Consider the following 21,162-nt stretch of genomic DNA (forward strand, 5'->3'; position numbering starts at 1 on the left):
TTGTTTCTGATCAGACCCTGCCTGTATTTTATCATTTTCCATCCTCTCGTCCTCACTAGGACATAGAGATTCTCTATTAAGGGATGTCTCTGTCCAAACCACGTGCTCCTCCACACCTGTCAGCTTTCCCCCAGCCCTTAGTTTAAAAACTGCTCAATGACCTTTTTAATGTTAAGTGCCAGCAATCTGGTTCCATTTTGGTTTAGGTGGAGCCCATCCTTCCTGTATAGGATCCCCCTTTCCCCAAAGTTTCCCCAGTTCCTAATAAATCTAAACCCCTCCTCCCTACACCATCTCATCTACACATCGAGACCCTGAAGTTCTGCCTGTCTAACTGGCCCTGCACGTGGAACTGGGAGCATCTCAGAGAATGCTACCATGGAGGTCCTGGACTTCAATCTCTTACCTAGCAGCCTAAATTTGGCCTCCAGGACCTCTCTTCTATCCTTCCCTATGTCATTGGTACCTACATGTGCCACGACCACCGGCTGCTCCCCAGCACTACACATAAGTCTGTCTAGATGTCTTGAGAAACCCACAACCTTCTCACCAGGCAGGCAAGTCACCATACGGTTCTCCCGGTCATCGCAAACCCAGCTATCTATGTTTCTAATGATTGAATCGCCCATTACTAATACTAATACCCCCAGAGAGGTATCCTCAGTGCGAGAGGATATCACAACATCACCTGGAAGGAGGGTCCCAACTACGGGATTGTTTCCCTCTGCTCCAGTTAGATACTCTCCTTCCCTGGGACTTTCATCGTCCTCAATTGCACAGTTTTCAGGGTAACAGCTCCTGTATTACCCCTGCATGGTCTGTCAGGGGCACCCATTTAAAAGTTTCCAGCTCCCAGCTGTCACCTCTGATAGGCAGAGACCCACATCTCACTGCCTCCTGACTGGGTTTAGGGCTGCACAGCTCCCTGCCTCGCACTGTGATGTCCCCAGCAAGCCAGTCTGCCTAAACAGGCCAGGGCCTGCACTTTGCTTTCTCTCTGAAGACAATGACCAGTGTATTGCCCACAGCTATATGTTTCCACACAGCTCCTTGTAAGCAAGCACATTTCTTCTTAAGGTAAAAGTATTACAGAGAAAACTTATTAAAACAATAAAAGAACCTTCACATGTGCTCGAACGCTTACCAGAGATCTCCCCAATGCCAACCTAGGGCACTAGATCAGCGTAGGCCTTTGATCTTGGCCTTCTGCAACAGGTAATCAACAGAGAAAACCCTCTCTCAGGACATAGCTTCAAAAGGCTGGGCTTTTGCATTGACCAGAGATGGGGAATTTGCATTAACCTCTCCCTAGGGAATCCCCAGGAAATCCACTTAATATTCATTATCCAAAAAGTCCATACTTGTCTGACACATTTTCAATACAGCCTTTTGAACTGCCGGGTCTTACATCCATCACATCTCCTCACTAGAGAGGTTATATACAATCCTGGCCCACAGTAATACATACAGTTAATAAAATAGGGTCTTTCAGTGATATTTTAGGAAATTGCCATATCTGCAGAGACCTTTCCAGCTACAGTGGAAACTTTCCACCTACAGGTTCTCTTGGCAATCCAAGTTATCTTTGAAAACTCATGGTGATCGGGGGAGGTCCCAGATGACTGGAAAAAGGCTAATGTAGTGCCCGTCTTTAAAAAAGGGAAGAAGGAGGATCCGGGAAACTACAGGCCAGTCAGCCTCACCTCAGTTCCTGGAAAAATTATGGAGCAGGTCCTCAAGGAATCAATTCTGAAGCATTTCGAGGAGAGGAAAGGGATCGGGAACAGTCAGCATGGATTCACCAAGGGCAAGTCATGCCTGACTAACCTAATTGCCTTCTATGACAAGATAACTGGCTCTGTGGATGAGGGGAAAGCAGTGGACGTGTTATTCCTTGACTTTTGCAAAGCTTTTGATACAGTCTCCCACAGTATTCTTGCCAGCAAGTTAAAGAAGTATGGGCTGGATGAATGGACTATAAGGTGGATAGAAAGCTGGCTAGATCGTTGGGCTCAAGGGGTAGTGATCAATGGTTCCATGTCTAGTTGCAGCCGTTATCAAGCGGAGTGTCCCAAGGGTCGGTCCTGGGGCCGGTTTTGTTCAATATCTTCATTAATGATCTGGAGGATGGCGTGGACTGCACCCTCAGCAAGTTTGCAGATGACACTAAACTGGGAGGAGTGGTAGATACGCTGGAGGGTAGGTATAGGATACAGAGGGACCTAGACAAATTAGAGGATTGGGCTAAAAGAAACCTGATGAGGTTCAACAAGGACAAGTGCAGAGTCCTGCACTTAGGACGGAAGAATCCCATGCACTACTACAGACTAGGGACCGAATGGCTAGGCAGCAGTTCCACAGAAAAGGACCTAGGGGTTACAGTGGATGAGAAGCTGGATATGAGTCGACAGTGTGCCCTTGTTGCCAAGAAGGCTAACGGCATTTTGGGCTGTATAAGTAGGGACATTGCCAGAAGATAGAGAGACGTAATCGTTCCCCTTTATTCGACATTGGTGAGGCCTCATCTGGAATACTGTGTCCAGTTTTGGGTCCCACACTACAAGAAGGATGTGGAAAAATTGGAAAGAGTCCAGCGGAGGGCAACAAAAATGATTAGGGGGCTGGAACACATGACTTATGAGGAGAGGCTGAGGGAACTGGGATTGTTTAGTCTGCAGAAGAGAAGAATGAGGGGGATTTGATAGCTGCCTTGTGACGGTGCTGCCCGTGGGAGCCAGCTGAGGTCACTCAATTAGGGTGAACTGCAAACAAAACGGGGCAGACAAACCCCAAACGCTGGTGGATATTCCAATACTTAGATTTACCAAGCCAGCACAAAACAGCTTCTATATTACCATACAGGTTACTCAGAAGTCCAAACAACGCAGTTCCCTTAAAGTACCCAGCCTCAGGCCTCCATCCAGACACACCTGTCAGATATGATTAGGATTACTGAAAATCTTATCTCATCATATAAAAGAAAAGGTTCTTCCAATCTCAAAGGATCAGCCACATACCCAGGTCCAATTATAACTTAGATCTTACCCAAAATACACGCTATAGCCAATTCTTATTAACTAAGCTAAAATTTATTAAAAAAGAAAAGAAAGAAAATCTTATCTCATCATATAAAAGAAAAGGTTCTTCCAATCTCAAAGGATCAGCCACATACCCAGGTCCAATTATAACTTAGATCTTACCCAAAATACACGCTATAGCCAATTCTTATTAACTAAGCTAAAATTTATTTAAAAAGAAAAGAGATGATAGAGTGTTGGTTAAAAGATCAATATACAGACAGACTTGAATTCAATTCTTGAGGTTCAGATACATAGCAGAGGTGAGCTTGTAGTTGCCAAAAGTCCTTTTAGAAATAGTCCAGAGGTTATAGTCCAATGTCCATATTCAGGGTGACTCCAGTCAATGACTGGGGATCTCAATCCTTGTGGCTTATGGTTTCCCCCTCTTGAAACCCAAAGCAGATCTGAGATGAAGAAGGATCGTGTCCCAGGGTTCTTATACATTTCCAGCAGCCTTTTGGCCTGAGAAAACAATAGGCCTAACTCTCCTTCTTCCAAGCATCCTGGCAATTAGCACAGGGTAATTTATCCATTAAACAGTTCAGATACAGGTTACCTCAACCTTCAAAGAGACTTAGAGACAATAATACTATTTCACTCAAGTATCATCATAAATGTTAATATTCCTTCTTTGGTCTTTGAATTAAAGTTACAGCAATAGACATGACTTGTTTGCTTACATCACAAGACCTGAGCAAACATCTACCCTTGAGATCTCTAACAATGCAGACTTGCATTTCAAAGCTCTATTCATTTATATATCTTCCTAACCAGTCCTTAAGGGTCAGGTTAGTCTGTGAGTTAATTAACTCTTTCTGGCCCTGTCACCTTCCAATGAGATATTATATTACATTTATAACGTCACACCCCCAACGTAAAATTGATGCAGGAAGGGATGACATAAACATCCCTGACTGCATCCCAAAAGCTCCCCATCCTGGGTTCTGTCTCACTACAGCTAGTATTTGGTTAGAAGCCATACCAGTGTATAACAGAAATGGTTTATCAAAGTCCTGGTCAATAACATGATTGAATCTCTTTACAAACACAAGGTAAAACTTGGTTAGAACAATAGTGGATTGGATCTGCTCTTGCAGCATGGTTCCTGTATGTCTCATGTGATCTTGCCAAGAGCTAAAGAGCGTAGCTACTTTTTCCATACAAGCTTTGTCAAATGTTTGGAGCCCAATTAACATCAAGTCAATGTAGATATTAATGTTGTTCATAGTATGGGAATCTTGGCATTTAGCCATGGAAGCAATATGGTAGTGTGCCTCGGTTTCCCTTTTCATACAGCACATTAAGTCTGGAAAGTCTTTTCTTCTGTGAAAAGTTCTAATACAGTTTACAGGCAGTAACAGTGCAACATTAGCATTACAAGGCCTTTTAACATAAGGTGTGTTCTTATGTATCACTTTCAACATGTTCAAGGGATTTTCCAAAAGATTAGGCACATTGTACATTTTTACAGTTCTTGGTAATAGCAACACATTAGTTACAAAAATCACCATTAGCAACAACAACAAATTTATTGCAAGTGTCCATTTACAATCATGTTCGTCATGCCACACCTTTGGCTCAATACCATTGGGGTTTGGGCATTTTAGGGTTACTCTGTGGCTTCCCTTTGCAAAAGTAAGTTCTCTCTTTCCTCCTTGTCCTGCAGGATCAAACCCTGATTTCTCTTGCTTAACAGCTTTTACTTCATCTGAGACCTTTTCAACGCTACCCACACTGGACCTTTCAAACGGAAAGTCAGTGGATCCATTTACAACAGAAAATTTCTGGCTGTTAGGAGCTGAAACTTCCTTGATTAAATCACTCTCACACCCTTCAGTTGCAGGGAACTGCTTGCACTGATTACCATGAGGATTCCTTTCCCCAGGAGCTTTTCTAAGCAGCAAATCACCCCTCACAGAAATTCTGCTCTTACCCTCTTCACCTAGGGCTTGCTCTAAAGGAACACTTTCCTGAGCAACAACAGACTCTGTCTGGGTCTTGCTTACATCCAGGATCACCTTTGGCCCATCAGGCGGATTTTCACACAATCCCCTTTTAGGCAAATTTATAGACTTCCTAGATAAAAGATTAGAAATATTCTCCTTCCCTTTGCCACACACAAGTTCAGGAATTCTTTCCTTCTTGCTACAAGTTTCCACACCATCAGTAGGTAACACAATCAAATCGCCTTCATGCTCTCCTTGTGCCCTGGCTAGGATATCACCCTGATTAGACAGAGTTGCTACACCCTTTTCCAACCACACATTAGCAACAGGCAAGATACAAGCACTAGAATTGTCTGGTCTCTGGGATTTTGCTAAGACACTAACTGGATGCACCCTAGTTCCAGTGCCGTTCTCCCCAGCAGACACAAACTTAGGACCATTCCCTTCCTGGGCTTTAGTTGAATCCAGAACCAACTCTGAGACAACTGCACTATTCTCAACCATCACAGGCTGAAAGGCACCTTCTGTCTGCTCCACAGACAAAGAAGAGCTGGAGACACATTTTCCTTTACTAGACACACAGTTTGGGATTTCATTTCCCTTGTCCCAGCACACAGGGCTGTTCACAGACAACTGCTTGGAGACTGGGGTAGCTTCCTTCATAGGCAAGTCAATACCCCTGACAGACACAGGCACATTTCCTTCACTGTCACAATTCTCCACACAGGTAACAGGTAAGGGATAGGGACACTCATCTTCCACTCTCCTTGCCTTCCCAAACTGCTGACTAGATAAAGGCATCAGCTCACAAGGCTGCCTAGGCTTCTCCAAACTTTTCCTGCCTTCCTCCCCTTTGTTCCAGCACACAGGGCTGGTTACAGACAGATACTGGGAGAGTGGGGCAGCTTCCTTACCAGGCACATTGCCACTCCCAACAGATACACTGCCACTCTTTTCACTACACTGAGCCACTTCCAGCAAATCAGTGTTACCTTTTTCAGGTTCCCTTTTACAAGCTGTACTAGCCAACAATCCATCACCCATCAAAAATCTACTCTTTCCTTCCTCAGTTAGGGCTTCAACCTGACCAATTACTTTAATCTGCTTCTGAGAAACATTTTCCTGACCAATGAGAACTTTCTGCTCTTTATCTAATTCCAGATTCACTTCTGAGACATCAGACAGACATTCAGAAACTTCATTCACAGACCAACTGCTTTTTTGCACAGACAAACAGCTATTTCCCACCAGGTTAGAGTCCCCCTCTCCCTGGTCATAGCACAATGGGTTAAATACAGAAAACTGCTCAGAGTAATGCAACATACCAACATTATTATAAACTGGATTTTCAAGAGGATACAGCTTCTGCTGTTCTTCCCTTGCTTTTTTGACTTGGAGCTGAAGTTTGGCCGTCTCCTGTTCTATCTTGTGAGTCTCCCCCTGTTGCCTCTGTTGAGCTTTCTCCTCAGCAGCCAGAAGCTCCAGACACCCCTTACGTGCTCTTTTTTCTCTCTCATCAGCCTCCTTCTTTCTTTTGTCAGCTTCTTTCTTCCTTTCAGCAGCTTCTCTTTCTAATTCCGCTATTTTGTGCTTTTCCAGCAATCGAAGATCTGCTAGTTTATGTTCATGCTCCAGTTGCAGTTTATTTGCTGCCTTTTTCATTCGAATGGCTTCTGCAGTTTCTGTAGCATCAGGTAAGGGCTGTGCTCCTGCCTCCTGGTCACTGGCCATTAACAGATCTCTCAGTTCTTGATTTGTAGCTTTCTTTCTAAAGCTTATCCCTTTTTCTGAACACAAATCTTCCAGGGCTTTTTTGCCAAGGCCCTTATATGCTCTTTGTTCATCCATTGCCACTGCTCTTTAACCAACCAAACTCTCAATACCAAAATTCAAATTTGGATAGCGTGGGATTCTGACCCAAAGCTTAATTGACCTGGTTCTGTGGATCCTTGCACGACTACGCCACTATGACGGTGCTGCCCATGGGAGCCAGCTGAGGTCACTCAATTAGGGTGAACTGCAAACAAATGGGGCAGACAAACCCCAGAAGCTGGTGGTTATTCCAATACTTAGATTTACCAACCAGCACAAAACAGCTTCTATATTACCATATAGGTTACTCAGAAGTCCAAACAATGCAGTTCCCTTAAAGTGCCCAGCCTCAGGCGTCCGTCCAGACACACCTGTCAGATATGATGATGATTACGGAAAATCTTATCTCATCATATAAAATAAAAGATTCTTCCAATCCCAAAGGATCAGCCACATACCCAGGTCCAATTATAACTTAGATCTGACCCAAAATACACGCTATAGCCAATTCTTATTAACTACGCTAAAATTTATTAAAAAAGAAAAGAGAGTGTTGGTTAAAAGATCAATATACAGACAGACTTGAATTCAATTCTTGAGGTTCAGATACATAGCAGAGGTGAGCTTGTAGTTGCCAAAAGTCCTTTTAGAAATAGTCCAGAGGTTATAGTCCAATGTCCATATTCAGGGTGGCTCCAGTCAGTGACTGGGGATCTCAATCCTTGTGGCTTATGGTTTCCCCGTCTTGAAACCCAAAGCAGATCTGAGATGAAGAAGGATCGTGTCCCAGGGTTCTTATACATTTCCAGCAGCCTTTTGGCCTGAGAAAACAATAGGCTTAACTCTCCTTCTTCCAAACATCCTGGCAATTAGCACAGGGTAATTTATCCATTAAACAGTTCAGATACAGGTTACCTCAACCTTCAAAGAGACATATAGACAATAATACTATTTCACTCAAGTATCATCATAAATGTTAATATTCCTTCTTTGGTCTTTGAATTAAAGTTACAGCAATAGACAAGACTTGTTTGCTTACATCACAAGACCTGAGCAAACATCTACCCTTGAGATCTCTAACAATGCAGACTTGCATTTCAAAGCTCTATTCATTTACATATCTTCCTAACCAGTCCTTAAGGGTCAGGTTAGTCTGTGAGTTAATTAACTCTTTCTGGCCCTGTCACCTTCCAATGAGATATTATATTACATTTATAACGTCACATGCCTTCAACTACCTGAAAGGGGGGTTCCAAAGAGGATGGATCTAGACTGTTCTCAGTGGTGGCAGATGACAGAACGAGGAGTAATGGTCTCAAGTTGTGGGTGGGGGGGGCGGAGGTCTAGTTTGGATATTAGGAAAAACTTTTTCACTAGGAGGGTGGTGAAGCACTGGAATGGGTTACCTGGGGAGATAGTGGAATCTCCTTCCTCAGAGGTTTCTAAGGTCAGGCTTGACAAAGCCCTGGCTGGGATGATTTAGTTGGGGATTGGTCCTGCTTTGAGCAGGGGGTTGGACTAGATGACCTCCTGAGGTCCCTTCCAACCCTGATATTCTATGATTCTATGATTAGCTCCTCTGTCGACACGTGCTCAGTATGATCCACTTAGTTCATGAGCACTACTATTTGTCTAATAATGTTCTGAATGTTGCTCCCCCAAAATATGAACTTTTTGGAAGGGAGGGGAGATTGTATCCCAGGAACTCTTTGGTCAAATGACCCCAAATTTGGATCACTAACTGTAGCCAGCACCCCCTGAGGCACACCAAATTCCAAGGCAATCCAAGTAACCATGACAATTTTAGAGCAGTTAGAAGAGTGAAGCTGTCAAGGCTGTATCCCCACTTTGAACTTTAGGGTACAAATGTAGGGGCCTGCATGAGGACTTCTAAGCTTAACTACCAGCTTAGTTCTGGTCCGCTGCCACCATTCCCTACCCTGGGAAGCTTTTAGAAACCTCTCACCAATTCCCTGGTGAATACAGATCCAAACTCCTTGGATCTTAAACAAGGAGAAATTGACCCTTCCCCCCCTCCTTCCTTTCACCAACTCCTGGTGAATACAGATCCAAACCCCCTTGGATCTTAACACAAGGAGAAATCAATCAGGTTCTTAAAAAGAAGGCTTTTAATTAAAGAAAAAGGTAAAAATCATCTCTGTAAAATCAGTATGGAAAATAACTTTACAGGGTAATCAAACTTAAAGAGCTCAGAGGACCCCCCTCTGTCTTAGGTTCAAAGTACAGCAAACAAAGATAAACACTCTAGTAAAAGGTACATTTACAGGTTGAGAAAACAAAGTAAAACTAAGACGCCTTGCCTGGCTTTTTTACTTACAAGTTTGAAATAAGAGAGACTTGTTTAGAAAGATGGGGAGAACCTGGATTGATGTCTGGTCCCTCTCAGTCCCAAGAGCGAACAACCCCTTAAAACAAAGAGCACACACAAAAGCCTTCCCCCCCCCCCCCAAGATTTGAAAGTATCTTGTCCCCTTATTGGTCCTTTGGGTCAGGTGTCAGCCAGGTTACCCGAGCTTCTTAACCCTTTACAGGTAAAAGGATTTTGGAGTCTCTGACCAGGAGGGATTTTAGTACTGTACACAGGAGAGCTGTTACCCTTCCCTTTATAGTTATGACAGAAGCTTTTAACAGGAAAGTGGTTGGAACCTTAACTTGACCAGACCTGGGAGTCCAGTATAATTTGTACAGTCCCCAGCATATCCCTGTTGTTGGGTTGGACCCTGTATTCATTACTACAGTTCAGATATTAAATTGCAATAAATAGTTTGATTCTGAAGTTGCTGCTACATTATACCCCTGGGACATCTCCGTTTTCTTCCAATGATAAATATAGTTTTACCTGAATGAACTACTCCAGAGTCCTGTGTTGGGGTGGGGGGAGCAGAAAATGTGCAAATATATTTATATGTTACCTTTCTTTAGCGTTGAGATGCAACTCTCCTCACTTGGGTCACTCACAGCCCCATTTGCACACACAGCCGACACCCGGAATCTGTAGGACGTCTCAGGACACAGACCATCAACACTACAGAACTCGGTTCTCTTTTCTGTCCTTCGTTCCAGCCATTTGTCTTTCCCCTCCTGACTTGTATCTCCTGCCTCCTCTTTATATTCCACTTTATACTCCCTTATTCTGACTCCATCTGCAGTGACACTTGGAGTCTCCCAGGTGAGGGTGATGGCAGATGAATCTACAATAACTGTAACGGGCTTCCCAGGCGGGCTGGTTGGAAAGAGCGTCTTCACAGGATCACTCACGTCACTGCTCTCGCTGAGCCCTGGTTTGCTCACTGCAGCATATCGGAACTGGTACTTGGTGTTTCCACGTAGCCCTGTTACTGTGACTGTCTCTTGTTTATTTACAGTCACAGCCGTCCAGTTCTCCTGCCCTACAATTCTGTACTCTGCCCGATAGCCGGATATCGCAGCCCTGCCATAGGCTGCTGGGTTAAACGTGAGCTGCACACGGTCATGTCTGATTCCATCAATCAGGGCTGGAAGAGGTTTTGATGGAGGCTCAAAGTTGGTGCTGATCAGCTCTCCATCTCCATACAGGTAAATGGCAGTGCCTGGATTGTCCTTGTCTGGAACAGAGGCAACAATGAACCGAGTCGTCCCGTTAGATTTGTTGACACTGACAAAATGTGAAAGGGACTTTGCAGATTTTCGAGCTTTTTTATATATTTCTTTTTCCTCAAACCACACTTTGGATTTTGGTTTCTCAGCAGCAGAAATGGCTGATGCAGGATCATGCGTTTCCTTTATATACTGATTCTGAAGCCATTGTTTTAAATCTGATAAATACGGCTCCTCTTCACGCAGTGAGGTGAATGTAAATGAGACGATGAAGTCAAGCTCTGGGTCGAGTACTATTTCATCTAGTTCACTCTGGGAGGACACCACTTCTACATTGCTTAGGATTTTAAGGTAGGAATTCACATAATTCATCTCTTTCTCCTTTGTAGCCAGAAATTCACTGAGGCTCTGGATATTGAACGGTGACTGGTTTTTACATGATAAAATATCCACCAGAGCCCCTTCCTCTTTTCCACCTCCACGTATTAACGGTAAGAGTCCTGCTAGCTGTTTCTGGAAAGTCTGTCTGTGTTGCTTACACAGATCTCTGAATTGCTGGATTTTCACCTTGATTTCGGGGAAGCTTGTGGCGATCGGATTCTTCACCATGTCATTGCATCGTATGTTTAGTTCTGCCAGTTCCTCCATAGCAGTCTGAGCATCAGAAATCAGTGTTAAGCTGATCTCACGCACCAGCTGAGCAGCTCTGGAATCCAACTTGGTCAGTGGGTACAGCCAGACTTTCACTGGTATGGCCTTCTCCCCGTTGTCACCCAGCCGCTTTGGGAGGGTGGAATAAATTTTCATGGCATCTTGGAAATTAGTTGGATTATTCTCAAGAGCAAAATCACCATGGAACTTGCAGTTAAAATTTTCAGCATTTAATTTTTCCTTGTCATCCATTTTGACAGCTCCTTCCCCTTCTATGGAAACCAGGGGTAACTTTTTAATTGCAATCTGGAGCTTTCCCTCTATCTCACGTACATCCTCAGAATAAGAAACTTCCCGATCAAACACGAAGAAAGCCTGAGCCCCGTACAGCACAGCCGTGACCACGTGGGTGGCCGTGCCTTGGTCAAATACAGCACGATAAGAGACATTCTCTGGTCCTAAATGGTTCATAGTTAGGTGCTCAAATTTTGTTGTGGCAGAATACTGGAGAGTAACTCTGGCCTGTTGTTTTGATTTTTTGGTGTCTTTTAAGTATTTGGCAGATCCACTTACTTCAACCAACCCCCCAAGGAAACTGGCCTTCAGCGATGCTGTGACATTGAGGGCATTGGCCTTCTCTTCAATGGTATCGGATGCGATGATCTCACAGTTCATCCAGGGTTGTGGTTTTGTGTTTACATCCTTGAGAAGCTGTTCCAGGCCCCACAGCGTGATCCCTGGAATATTAGAGACAAACACATGGTAACGTAACTGATAGATGCACAGGACACAGAGTCTATCCATGGTTTAATTGTGTCTCATTTCTGCGATTGAAAAATAACGAGTGAAGGACATCAAGTAAACTGACCTGGTAACATACAAACATGCCAAGTCAAGGCTGAACTACGCCCCTAACAACCTTCCCTTCCCCCGGCTTCTTACAGGACTTTGGAAGACGTGATCTTCTCTGATTTTTTTTTTTAATCAATCCCTCTCCAGAGTGACTGAGTTCACTCCCCTTCAGGAGTACACTGTCACAGGCAGCAAGTGCTCTAGTTATGATTGAAATGTCACTTCATTAGAAACATCTGGTTAATTCGATTTAAGAAGCTAGGAATTGCAACGCTTGACCTGATCCGTGATCCATCTAGCCCAGTATTCTGTCTCTGAGAGTAGCCAGCACCAGATCCTTCACAGGAAGGCACAAGAAACCCTACTATATTGTTGGAAAATCTGCCCTCGTGAAGGGTCTCATTGATCTCTAATAGTTGGAGATTGGGTTAAATCTTGAGCGTGAGGTTTTATATCCCTTCCTACACTTTCTTTTCATTGTTATAATCCCCATATTCCTGTTACCCATGTAAACGTCCAGTCCCTCTAAATGTCTAAGCCTGGCCTTGGGACACATGGCTGGTGAGACGAAGGCAGCTGGGAGACTAAGGGAGTAGCCGGCTGCGTTTGCCAATGAAGGAAGGCAGGGAGGTCGGGTTTTTTCTTTAACTTGAAGGCACTGCATAAGGAAGAACCTGCAATGGTGCATTGCCAACACCACTGCTAGCTCTTAATCTGCCTGCACCTGTGGGGGCCCTGGCCAGACAGCCATCCTGACTGGAGGCTTCTACCCAGATCCTCATCTTCACTTGCTGGGAATGCAGCCTGCATGTCCCTGGTGAAAACAGCCAGGCCGGGGAACCAGCTGGTGTGAGAGGCGTCTGTCTGGGGAGTCCCTCAGGTAGCAGGTGAGAGAGCTGCGGGAGGAGGTGGCTCATCTGTGTAGCATCCAGGAGCATGAGGACTTCATCACCAGGATGCACATGGAGACATCCGGGATGGAGGACGCTAGCTGAGTAGGGATGACTACAGAGGCAGCAGAAGAGGAAGGAGACCCGGCTGCTCTGCAGAAAGGAGACTGGCTGCTGGCCACCTTAGACAGTAGGCTGTGCTCCACCCCACCCCGCTCCTCCATCTGTCGAGGTCAAGAACTGGCACGTGCTGTACTGGCCACAGGAGGAGAGGAGCAGACCCCAATGGCTGAGGGAGAGGAGCCACCTGCTCCCAAGGCTGGGAGGCTCACGGCCCCCACACCCACCAGGAGGGGACGTAGGGTGGCAGTGGTCTGGGCTCCCTGCTGAGAGTGATGGGAGCCTCCATCTGCTGACCTGACCTGATGTCCCAGGAGTTGTGCTGCCTGCCTGGAGCCCACATCCCAGGTGTTATGGAAAGTAGGGTTACCATATTTCCACAATCAAAAAAGAGGACACGGGGGGAGGGGGGGAGCCCCACTCTAGCCCCGCCCCCATCCACTCCCTCCCACTTCCCACCCCCTAACTGACCCCCTCAGAACCCCCAACCGCCCCTGCTCCTTGTCCGCTGACTGCCCCCTCCTGGGACCCCTGCCACTAACTGCCCCCTAGGATCCCACCCCCTATCTAAGCCTCCCTGCTTCTTGTCCCCTGACTGCCCCCTCCTGAGAACCCCCCCACCCTAACTGCCCCCCTAGGACCCTACCTGTCCCCTGACTGCCCCAACCCTTATCCACACCCCCTCCCCATATTCACACCCCCGCCCCCAGACAGACCCCCGGGACTCCCACGCCCTATCCAACCACTCCCCACCCCCTGACAGGACCCCCAGAACTCCCGACCTATCCAACCCCCTCTGCTCCCTGCCTGCCTCGACCCCTCTCCACACTCCCGCCCCATATCCACACCCCCTCCCCCAGACAAACTCCCGGGACTCCCACGCCCTATGCAACCACTCCCCGCCCCCTGACAGGACCCCCAAAACTCCTGACCCATCCAACCCCCTCTGCTCCCTGCCTGCCTCGACCCCTCTCCACACACCTGCTCCCTGACAGGCCCCCCCCCAGAACCCCCGACCCATCTAACCCCACCCCACTCCCTGTCCCTTGAGTGCCCCCTCCAGAAACCCCCTGCCCCTTCTCCAGCCCCCTGGCCCCCTTACCCTGCCGCTCAGAACATGGTGTTGGGCTCTGTGCGGAGCCGGACACGTGGCTGCGCTCCCCAGCGCAACACACAACCCGGTCCCACCCCACCCAGTGCTGCCGGAGCGGGGCGCTGGGCAGCAGGGGAGGAGGCGCTGCCGAGGCCCGATGCAAACGGCCCGGCAGGCCGGCCGGCTCAGAATGCGGGGGGGCGGGGGGGGGGGCGGGGAGCAGGAGCTCTACAGCTGCTCCGGAGTCCAGCCCGGCAAGCTGCGGGGGAAGGGCTCTGGCTGTCAGAGCCCCATGCGAGCGGCTGAATTTCCTGCAGCCCTCCCAGCCGCGCCTCGCTCTGCATGGGGGGGAAATCCCGGACATTTTTAGTGATTTACAAATTCCCCCCCGGACGCTATTTTTAACACAAAAAGCAGGACATGTCCGGGTAAATCCGGACAAATGGTAACCTAATGGAAAGGTTGCCAAGGCTCGTCCATCCATCTGGCCACTGCCGCACACTGCGCATCTACATGGGCACTAACGATACTGCCAGTCTGACCCTGCACAGCGACTCCTGGGCTCTGGGAGTGAGGGTGAAGGAGTCACGGTCCCATGTTGTGTTCTTGTCCATCCTCCTGGTTGAGGTTAAGGGCCCAGGCAGGGACGCGCACCCTGGAGATGATGCACGGCTGTGCGAGTGGTGTCAAATGGTGGAGTTTGGCTTCCTGAGCCATGGGAGCCATCTGCTGGGAAGAGATGGGGTACACCTGACCGAGAAGGGGGGGAGCATCTTTGAGCACTGACTTCCCAACCTAGTGAGGAGGGCTTTAAATTACGATCAAAGGGGCAGGTGACAAAAGATCACAGGTAAGTATCAAAAAAGTGACCTTCACAAAGGGCGAGATATTGCTGGGGTGAGGGGGAGGTGGAATAGAAAATGTACAGTCGGGTCATAGGAGCAACAAGCAGGATAACAGAGAGGGAATCTGCTCAATATCTTACTTGTCTATACACAAATGCCAGGTGTATGGGGAACAGACAGGAAGAACTGGAAGTCTTAGTACATAAGCTAATTTAGTGTTTAATTGGCATCACTGCGATTTGGTTGGATAAATCTCATGACTAGAATATTGGTGTATAGCGTGTTCAGGACGGAAAGGCAGCAATAAAGGGAGGGAGGGTTGCACTATACATCAAGAGTATTTACACTTATGCTGTGATCCAGGAGGTGAGAGGCTAACCCAGTTGAAATTCTGGGTAAAGATAAAAGTGGGCGGGGAAAACAGGGGTGATGTTATCGTAGGGGTCTTCTATAGACCATCAAATCAGGAGGAAGAGACGCATGAGGCATTTCTAGAGCAAATAACAGAAATATCCATACCACAAGACCTGGTAGTAATAGGGGACTTCAACTACCCAGACATCCGTTGTAAAAGTTATACCCCAAAACACAAAGTGTCCAGTAAGTTCTTGGAATGTGTTAGGGACAACTTCTTGTTTCAGAAGGTGGAGGAAGTAACAAGGGGGCAGCCATTTTAGACTTGATTCTGACTAAAAGGGAGGAATTGGTCACAAATCTGAAGGTAAAAGGCAATTTGGTTGAAAATTTATTATTTTAAGGAAAGGAAAGAGAGAATAAGACAATGGACTTCAAAAGAATAAACAGACTTCATCAGACTCAGAGAATTGGTAAGTAAGGTCCCCTGGGAGGAAAATCTAAGGAAAAAGAGGAGTTCAGGAGAGCTTACCCCTTCTTCTCCATATAGAGCAGGGTGGGGACACAGATGGAGAGAGATAGCAGCTGCTGCCCCAGGCTCTCTGTGTCTCAACTTCCTGATCCACTTAAAAAGACAATGCACTTAAGAGTGGGTCAGCTTACTTAAAGGTGCAGTGTGCATCTCTCTCTCTCCCACATACAAGGTGTGTGTCTGTCTCTGTCTCCCCTCCATTCCTGCTGCCTTGAAGAGTGTGAGGCTACATTAACAACAATGTGTTAATCCTTGAGGGCTCAGCCAAGTGCTAGTTCATCATTTAGCACAGGGGTTCTTAAACTGGGGGTCGGGACCCCTCAGGGGGTCACGAGGTCATTACATGGGGGGTCGTGAGCTGTCAGCCTCCACCCCAAACCCTGCTTTGCCTCCAGCATTTATAATGGTGTTAAATATATAAAAAGTATTTTTAATTTATATGGGGGGGGGGTCGCACTCAGAGGCTTGCTATGTTAAAGGGGTCACCAGTACAAAAGTTTGAGAACCACTGATTTAGCAGCAAGGCATTCCCTGGGAAATATCCCACCCTCTTCCACCCTCTAACTTCACCACCTCAACCAAGCTTCACAATCATCATAGCTGTGAACAGTATTAAATTGTTTGTTTAAAACGTATTTGTCTGGTGAAAAAAATTTCCCTGGAACCTAACCCTCCCATTTACATTAATTCTTATGGGGAAATTGGATTCGCTTAACATCGTTTAGCTTAAAGTCGCATTTTTCAGGAACATAACTACAACATTAAGTGAGGAGTTACTGTATCCTGATTTGAAGGTAAGATAAAAAAAATAGCAGGATGACAATATGGCTTCATCAGGAGCTCTTCAGTAACCTAAAAATCAAAAAGAAACCCTACAAAAAGTGGGAACGTGGATGAATTGCTAAGGAGGAGTACAAAGAATAGTACAAGCAGACAGGGACTAAATCAGAAAGGCTAAGGGACAAAATGAGTTATACCTTGCAAGGGACATAAAAGGCTGTAAGAAGAGGGGTTTTTAAAATATATTAGGAACAAGAGAAAGATGATGAAAAGTGTAGGTCCACTATTTAGTGGGGAAGGAAAGCTAAGGACATCAAGAACACAGAGGTGTTTAATGCCTATTTTGCTTCAATCTCCTCTAAAAAGGTAAATTGTGACCAGGTGCTTAATACGATTAGTATTAATAATAAGGGGGAAGGAACACAAGGCAGAATAGCAAATTAACAGCTTAAAGAATATTTAGAGAATTAGATGTATTCGAGTCAGCAGGTCTTCACTAAATTCACCTTAAGGAACTAGCTGAAGCTGATCTTGGATCTGTTAGTGATTATCTTTGAGAACTCACGGAGGATGGGTGCGGTCCCAGAGGACAGGAGAAGAGCAAATATAGTACCTATCTTTAAAAAGGGGAACAAAGAGGACCCGGGGAATTATAGAACCGTCAGCCTAACTTCAACACCTGGAAAGATACTAGAACAAGCTATTAAACAATCAGTTTGTAAGCACCTAGAAGATAAGATAGAGTAATAAGTAATAGCCAACATTTGTGAGGAACCAATAATGCCAAACCAACCTAATTGCCTTCTTTGACAGGGTTACTGGCCTAGTGTTTAGGGGGAGAAGCAGGAGACATGATAGATATTGATTTTAGTAAGGCTTTTGACACAGTCCCACGTGACAGTCCCATAAGAAACTAGGGAAATGTGGTATAGATGAAATTGCTATAAGGTAGATGCATAACTCGATGAAAGGCTGTACTCAGAGATAGTTATCAATGGTTTGCTGTCAAACTGGGAGGATGTATGTAGTGGGGTCCTGCAGGGGTCTGACCTGAGTCTGGTGATAATCTGTATTTTCATCCATTACTTGGATGATGGGGTGGAGAGCACACTTATACAATTACCAGATGACACCAAGCTAGGAGGGGCTGCGAGCACTTTGGAGGACAAGATTAAAACTCAAAATGACCTTGTTGATTTCAGATCAATTCTCCAGTTTATAAAGATGAAATTCAATAAAGACAAGTAATATTGGTGCATAGCGTGTTCAGGACGGGAAGGCAGCAATAAAGGGAGGGAGGGTTGCACTATACATCAAGAGTATTTACACTTATGCTGTGGTCCAGGAGGTGAAAGTACTACACTTAGGAGGGAAAAATCAAATGCACAAATACAAGACGGGGAATAACCGACTAGACAGTAGTTCTGCAAAAAAGGAACTGGGGTTATAGTGGATCACAAAGTGAATAGGAGCCCACAATGGGATGCAGTTACGCAAAAGGCTAATGTCATTCTGGGGTGTGTTGACAGGAGTGTCATATGTAAGATATGGGATGTAACTGTTCAGCTCTTCTCGGCACTAGTGAGGCTTCTGCTGGAGTATTGTGTCCAGTTTGGGGTGTCACACTTCAGTAAAGATGTGGACAAATTGGAGAGTCCAGAGGAGACCAACAAAAATGATAATTGGTTTAGAAAACATGACCTCTGACGATAGGTTAAAAAACAGGTATGTTTGGTCTTAAGAAAAGAAGACTGAGAGGGGACCTGATAACAGTTAAGGGCTGCTATAAAGAGGGCAGTGATCAATTGTTCTCCAGGTCCACTGAAGGAAGGACAAAAAGTAATTGGCTTAATCTGCAGCAAGGGAGATTGAAGTTAGATAATAGGGAAACTTTCTAACTATGGGAGTAGTTCAGCTCTGGAACAGGCTCCAAGGGAGGTTGTGGAATCCCCATTTCTGGAGGGTTTGAAGAACAAGTGAGACAAGCACCTGTCAGGGATGGTCAAGGTGCACTTAGTCCTGCCTCAGCACCCGTAGCTGGACTAGAACCTCTCCAAGTCCCGTCCAGCCGGACATTTCTGTGATTCAGTGATATCGAGGGGCAGAGAGTTCGTCATGCTGATCACATTGCTTTACAATGTTTGTCCTTTTGTTGTTTAAATTAGTTGCATTTTAATTTCATAGTGTCCCCTTGTTCTTGTACTATGAGAGAGTAAATAGGCCCTGCGTATTTACCTTCTCTAGTATCCCTGGAGCATTTTCCCCTTATTCTTCTCTCCAGATGAAATATTTTGTTTTGTCAATCTCTCTTCCTGTGAAATTCTCCCCAAGCCTCTAGTCATTCTCATCACCGCTGTCCAAACCCCCTCGGTTTCTGTTATATCCTCTTTGTGATGGGATGTCCGGCACTGAACACACATTCCAGGGGAGGGTGGCCCATTGATTTATATGTAAGCAGGGTTTGAATGAGCTCCCCCCGACAGCTAGCTGGGGAGGGGGAAAGGCTTCAGGGCCAGACTGTATTGACATGAACACACCCACTCGGCCGAGGTAGCCAGCAGACAGAGCTGTGCTGCCACAGGGATCAGCTCTGGCTGGTGTTGGGTTAGAATCACTTTGTGTTGAATGCAGGGGAATGAAACGTTGTTCTCCTGATTGTAGGAGTAAAGGGCAGCAGATCTGTGCTTAGCCTGGCCTGTCTGAGGGGCTCACCCTCAACCGAACTGAACTCGCCAAGCAGGGCAGACCTCTGTGAAAGTGAGGGTAAGTCTACACTATGAAATTAGGTTGATTTTATAGAAGTAGATTTTTTAGAATTCATAATCTGAGGCGAGAAAAGGGAGAGGTTTTCCCAAATTAATTTCAGGTGACTTCCCTCTTTTCATTCAAAGTTTATTTTTAGACTGTGCTTCAGAGTGGGGAAGGACAGCCTCTTCCAGGTGCCCAGGGGTGTGTGTAATTGTCCCGGGTTATTGGGTGGGAGCTTGAGCCGGTTCTGTGTTGTACTGTTGAAAGGGAACCCCTGGGTATTGAATCCGGCCCTGGTTGCTGTCGACGTCCCCTGGCAGAGGGGTTACCTCTATAACGCCATTGGAATAGCTCTGCTGGCATTTTCCATCCCGTTCCTCGGGCACCCTGGCACCGTTTACTGCTTGGGCGGCGACTGGACCCAGAGCGGGTGTTTTCACCGAGCTGCCCACAGCGATGCCCAGGCCTTTTCCGGGGTGGGGACAGTTAATATAGGACACAGTGATGGGTGTGAATAGCTGAAGTTTGTCCTTATAATGGGTCCCATCATGCCCTGAAGATCTGTGTGTAGAGAGGTCCCTTCTCACTGGGACCACATCCATGAGCCAGCTCGGGGGCACTGTCCCCCTTTCCTAGGCCGACTGCAGTGCGGGGGGGGGGCTGCGGAGATACTGCAGTGGTGGGGAGCGGATGGGGATTTTCTCCTTTCTCCTAGTGCAGCCCGGGCTGTAAGGAGGGTCGGCAGTACCCAGGAAGGTTTGGATGCCCTTTATTTTTCCCCCAACTCAAATCCCAAACCCAAATGTTCCTCAAATAAACAGGTGCCAAATGCTTCTTTTTCCTGAAACACTAAGTTGGGCCCCGGGCTCTTACCTGGGATGAGGGAGTCTTTGCGGCAGTCGTACAGCATCCCCAGCTGGAACGGGCGGCCCAGAGCCGGCATCTCAATGGTGTCAGCTGACCTGGCCATGGTTCCACACCCAGACGCTCTCCCCTCTGTCTGACCTGCAAGAAATAACTGGGTGACACTTACGTTTCTGGGGAGCAGATTTAGAATCAAGTCACTGGCTTCAGTCTTCAAAGTTTTTTCTGAACATTGCCCTGGCTGTAAAAGAAAGATGTACCTTCTAGTCTCCACAGGGGACAGGAGAGGAAGAAAATCACTCAGATTTACCTCTCCCTTTTCTCGCCTCAGATTATGAATTCTAAATGTTATGTTTCAAAGGAATTGTTCCTTTTAGCAAGAATGGGAAATAGTTACAATTTGACGCAATTTAGAGAGATGTGAGCCACAAAGCAAAACCCCTGTTGTATTTTGCAGCTCTCATGTGAGATCCCAGACGTGTTGAAAGAATGCTGTGACATGCCAGCAAGCTGGATGTCCTGATAGGGTGCTAAGTTGGAGCCTAGGAAGCCACAAATACCTGCTGCCCAATGGTTAAGAAGAGAGGCAACAGCTCTTCCTTAACACAAGCCACAGCATGCCTCTAAAGCAGGGGTGGGCAAACTACGGCCCGTGGGCCGAGCCATTTTAAGCTGGCCCGTGAGCTCCCACTGGGGAGCAGGGTTTGGGGCTTGCCCCACACTGGCGCTCCGGCCAAGGTGCCGGGTTGGGGGCCGCTTCAGCTGGAGCGTCGGGTCGGGGGCCGCACCACACAGCTCCTGGAAGCAGCCGCATGGCCCACTCCGAGGGTCGGGGCCGCTCCACATGTAGGAGCCAGAGAAGGGACATCCCACTCCTGCACTCCAACCCCAACCCCAATTTTGTGAGCATTCATGGCCCGCCATACAATTTGTATTCCCTGATGTGGCCCTCAGGCCAAAAAGTTTGCCCACCCCTGCTTTAAAGTCTAAATAAAACC

At 46.6% G+C, this 21,162-nt stretch overlaps 1 protein-coding gene across 1 annotated transcript in view; it reads right to left on the reverse strand.

Annotated features, from left to right (window-relative positions):
- The window catches only part of LOC135873909 (stonustoxin subunit alpha-like), a 28,615-nt gene extending 8,345 nt beyond the window's left edge, over nt 1-20,270 (reverse strand). The window contains exons 1-2 of the mRNA XM_065398517.1: nt 20,174-20,270; nt 9,805-11,823 (exon numbers count right to left, since the gene is read on the reverse strand). Of these exons, the coding sequence (XP_065254589.1) occupies nt 9,805-11,823; nt 20,174-20,270 (2,116 nt within the window). The remainder of the gene's footprint in view (nt 1-9,804; nt 11,824-20,173) is intronic.
- Between the last annotated feature and the right edge of the window lie 892 nt (nt 20,271-21,162).

The sequence above is a fragment of the Emys orbicularis genome, chromosome 2, assembly GCF_028017835.1.
Source record: "Emys orbicularis isolate rEmyOrb1 chromosome 2, rEmyOrb1.hap1, whole genome shotgun sequence".
NCBI lineage: Eukaryota > Metazoa > Chordata > Testudines > Emydidae > Emys > Emys orbicularis.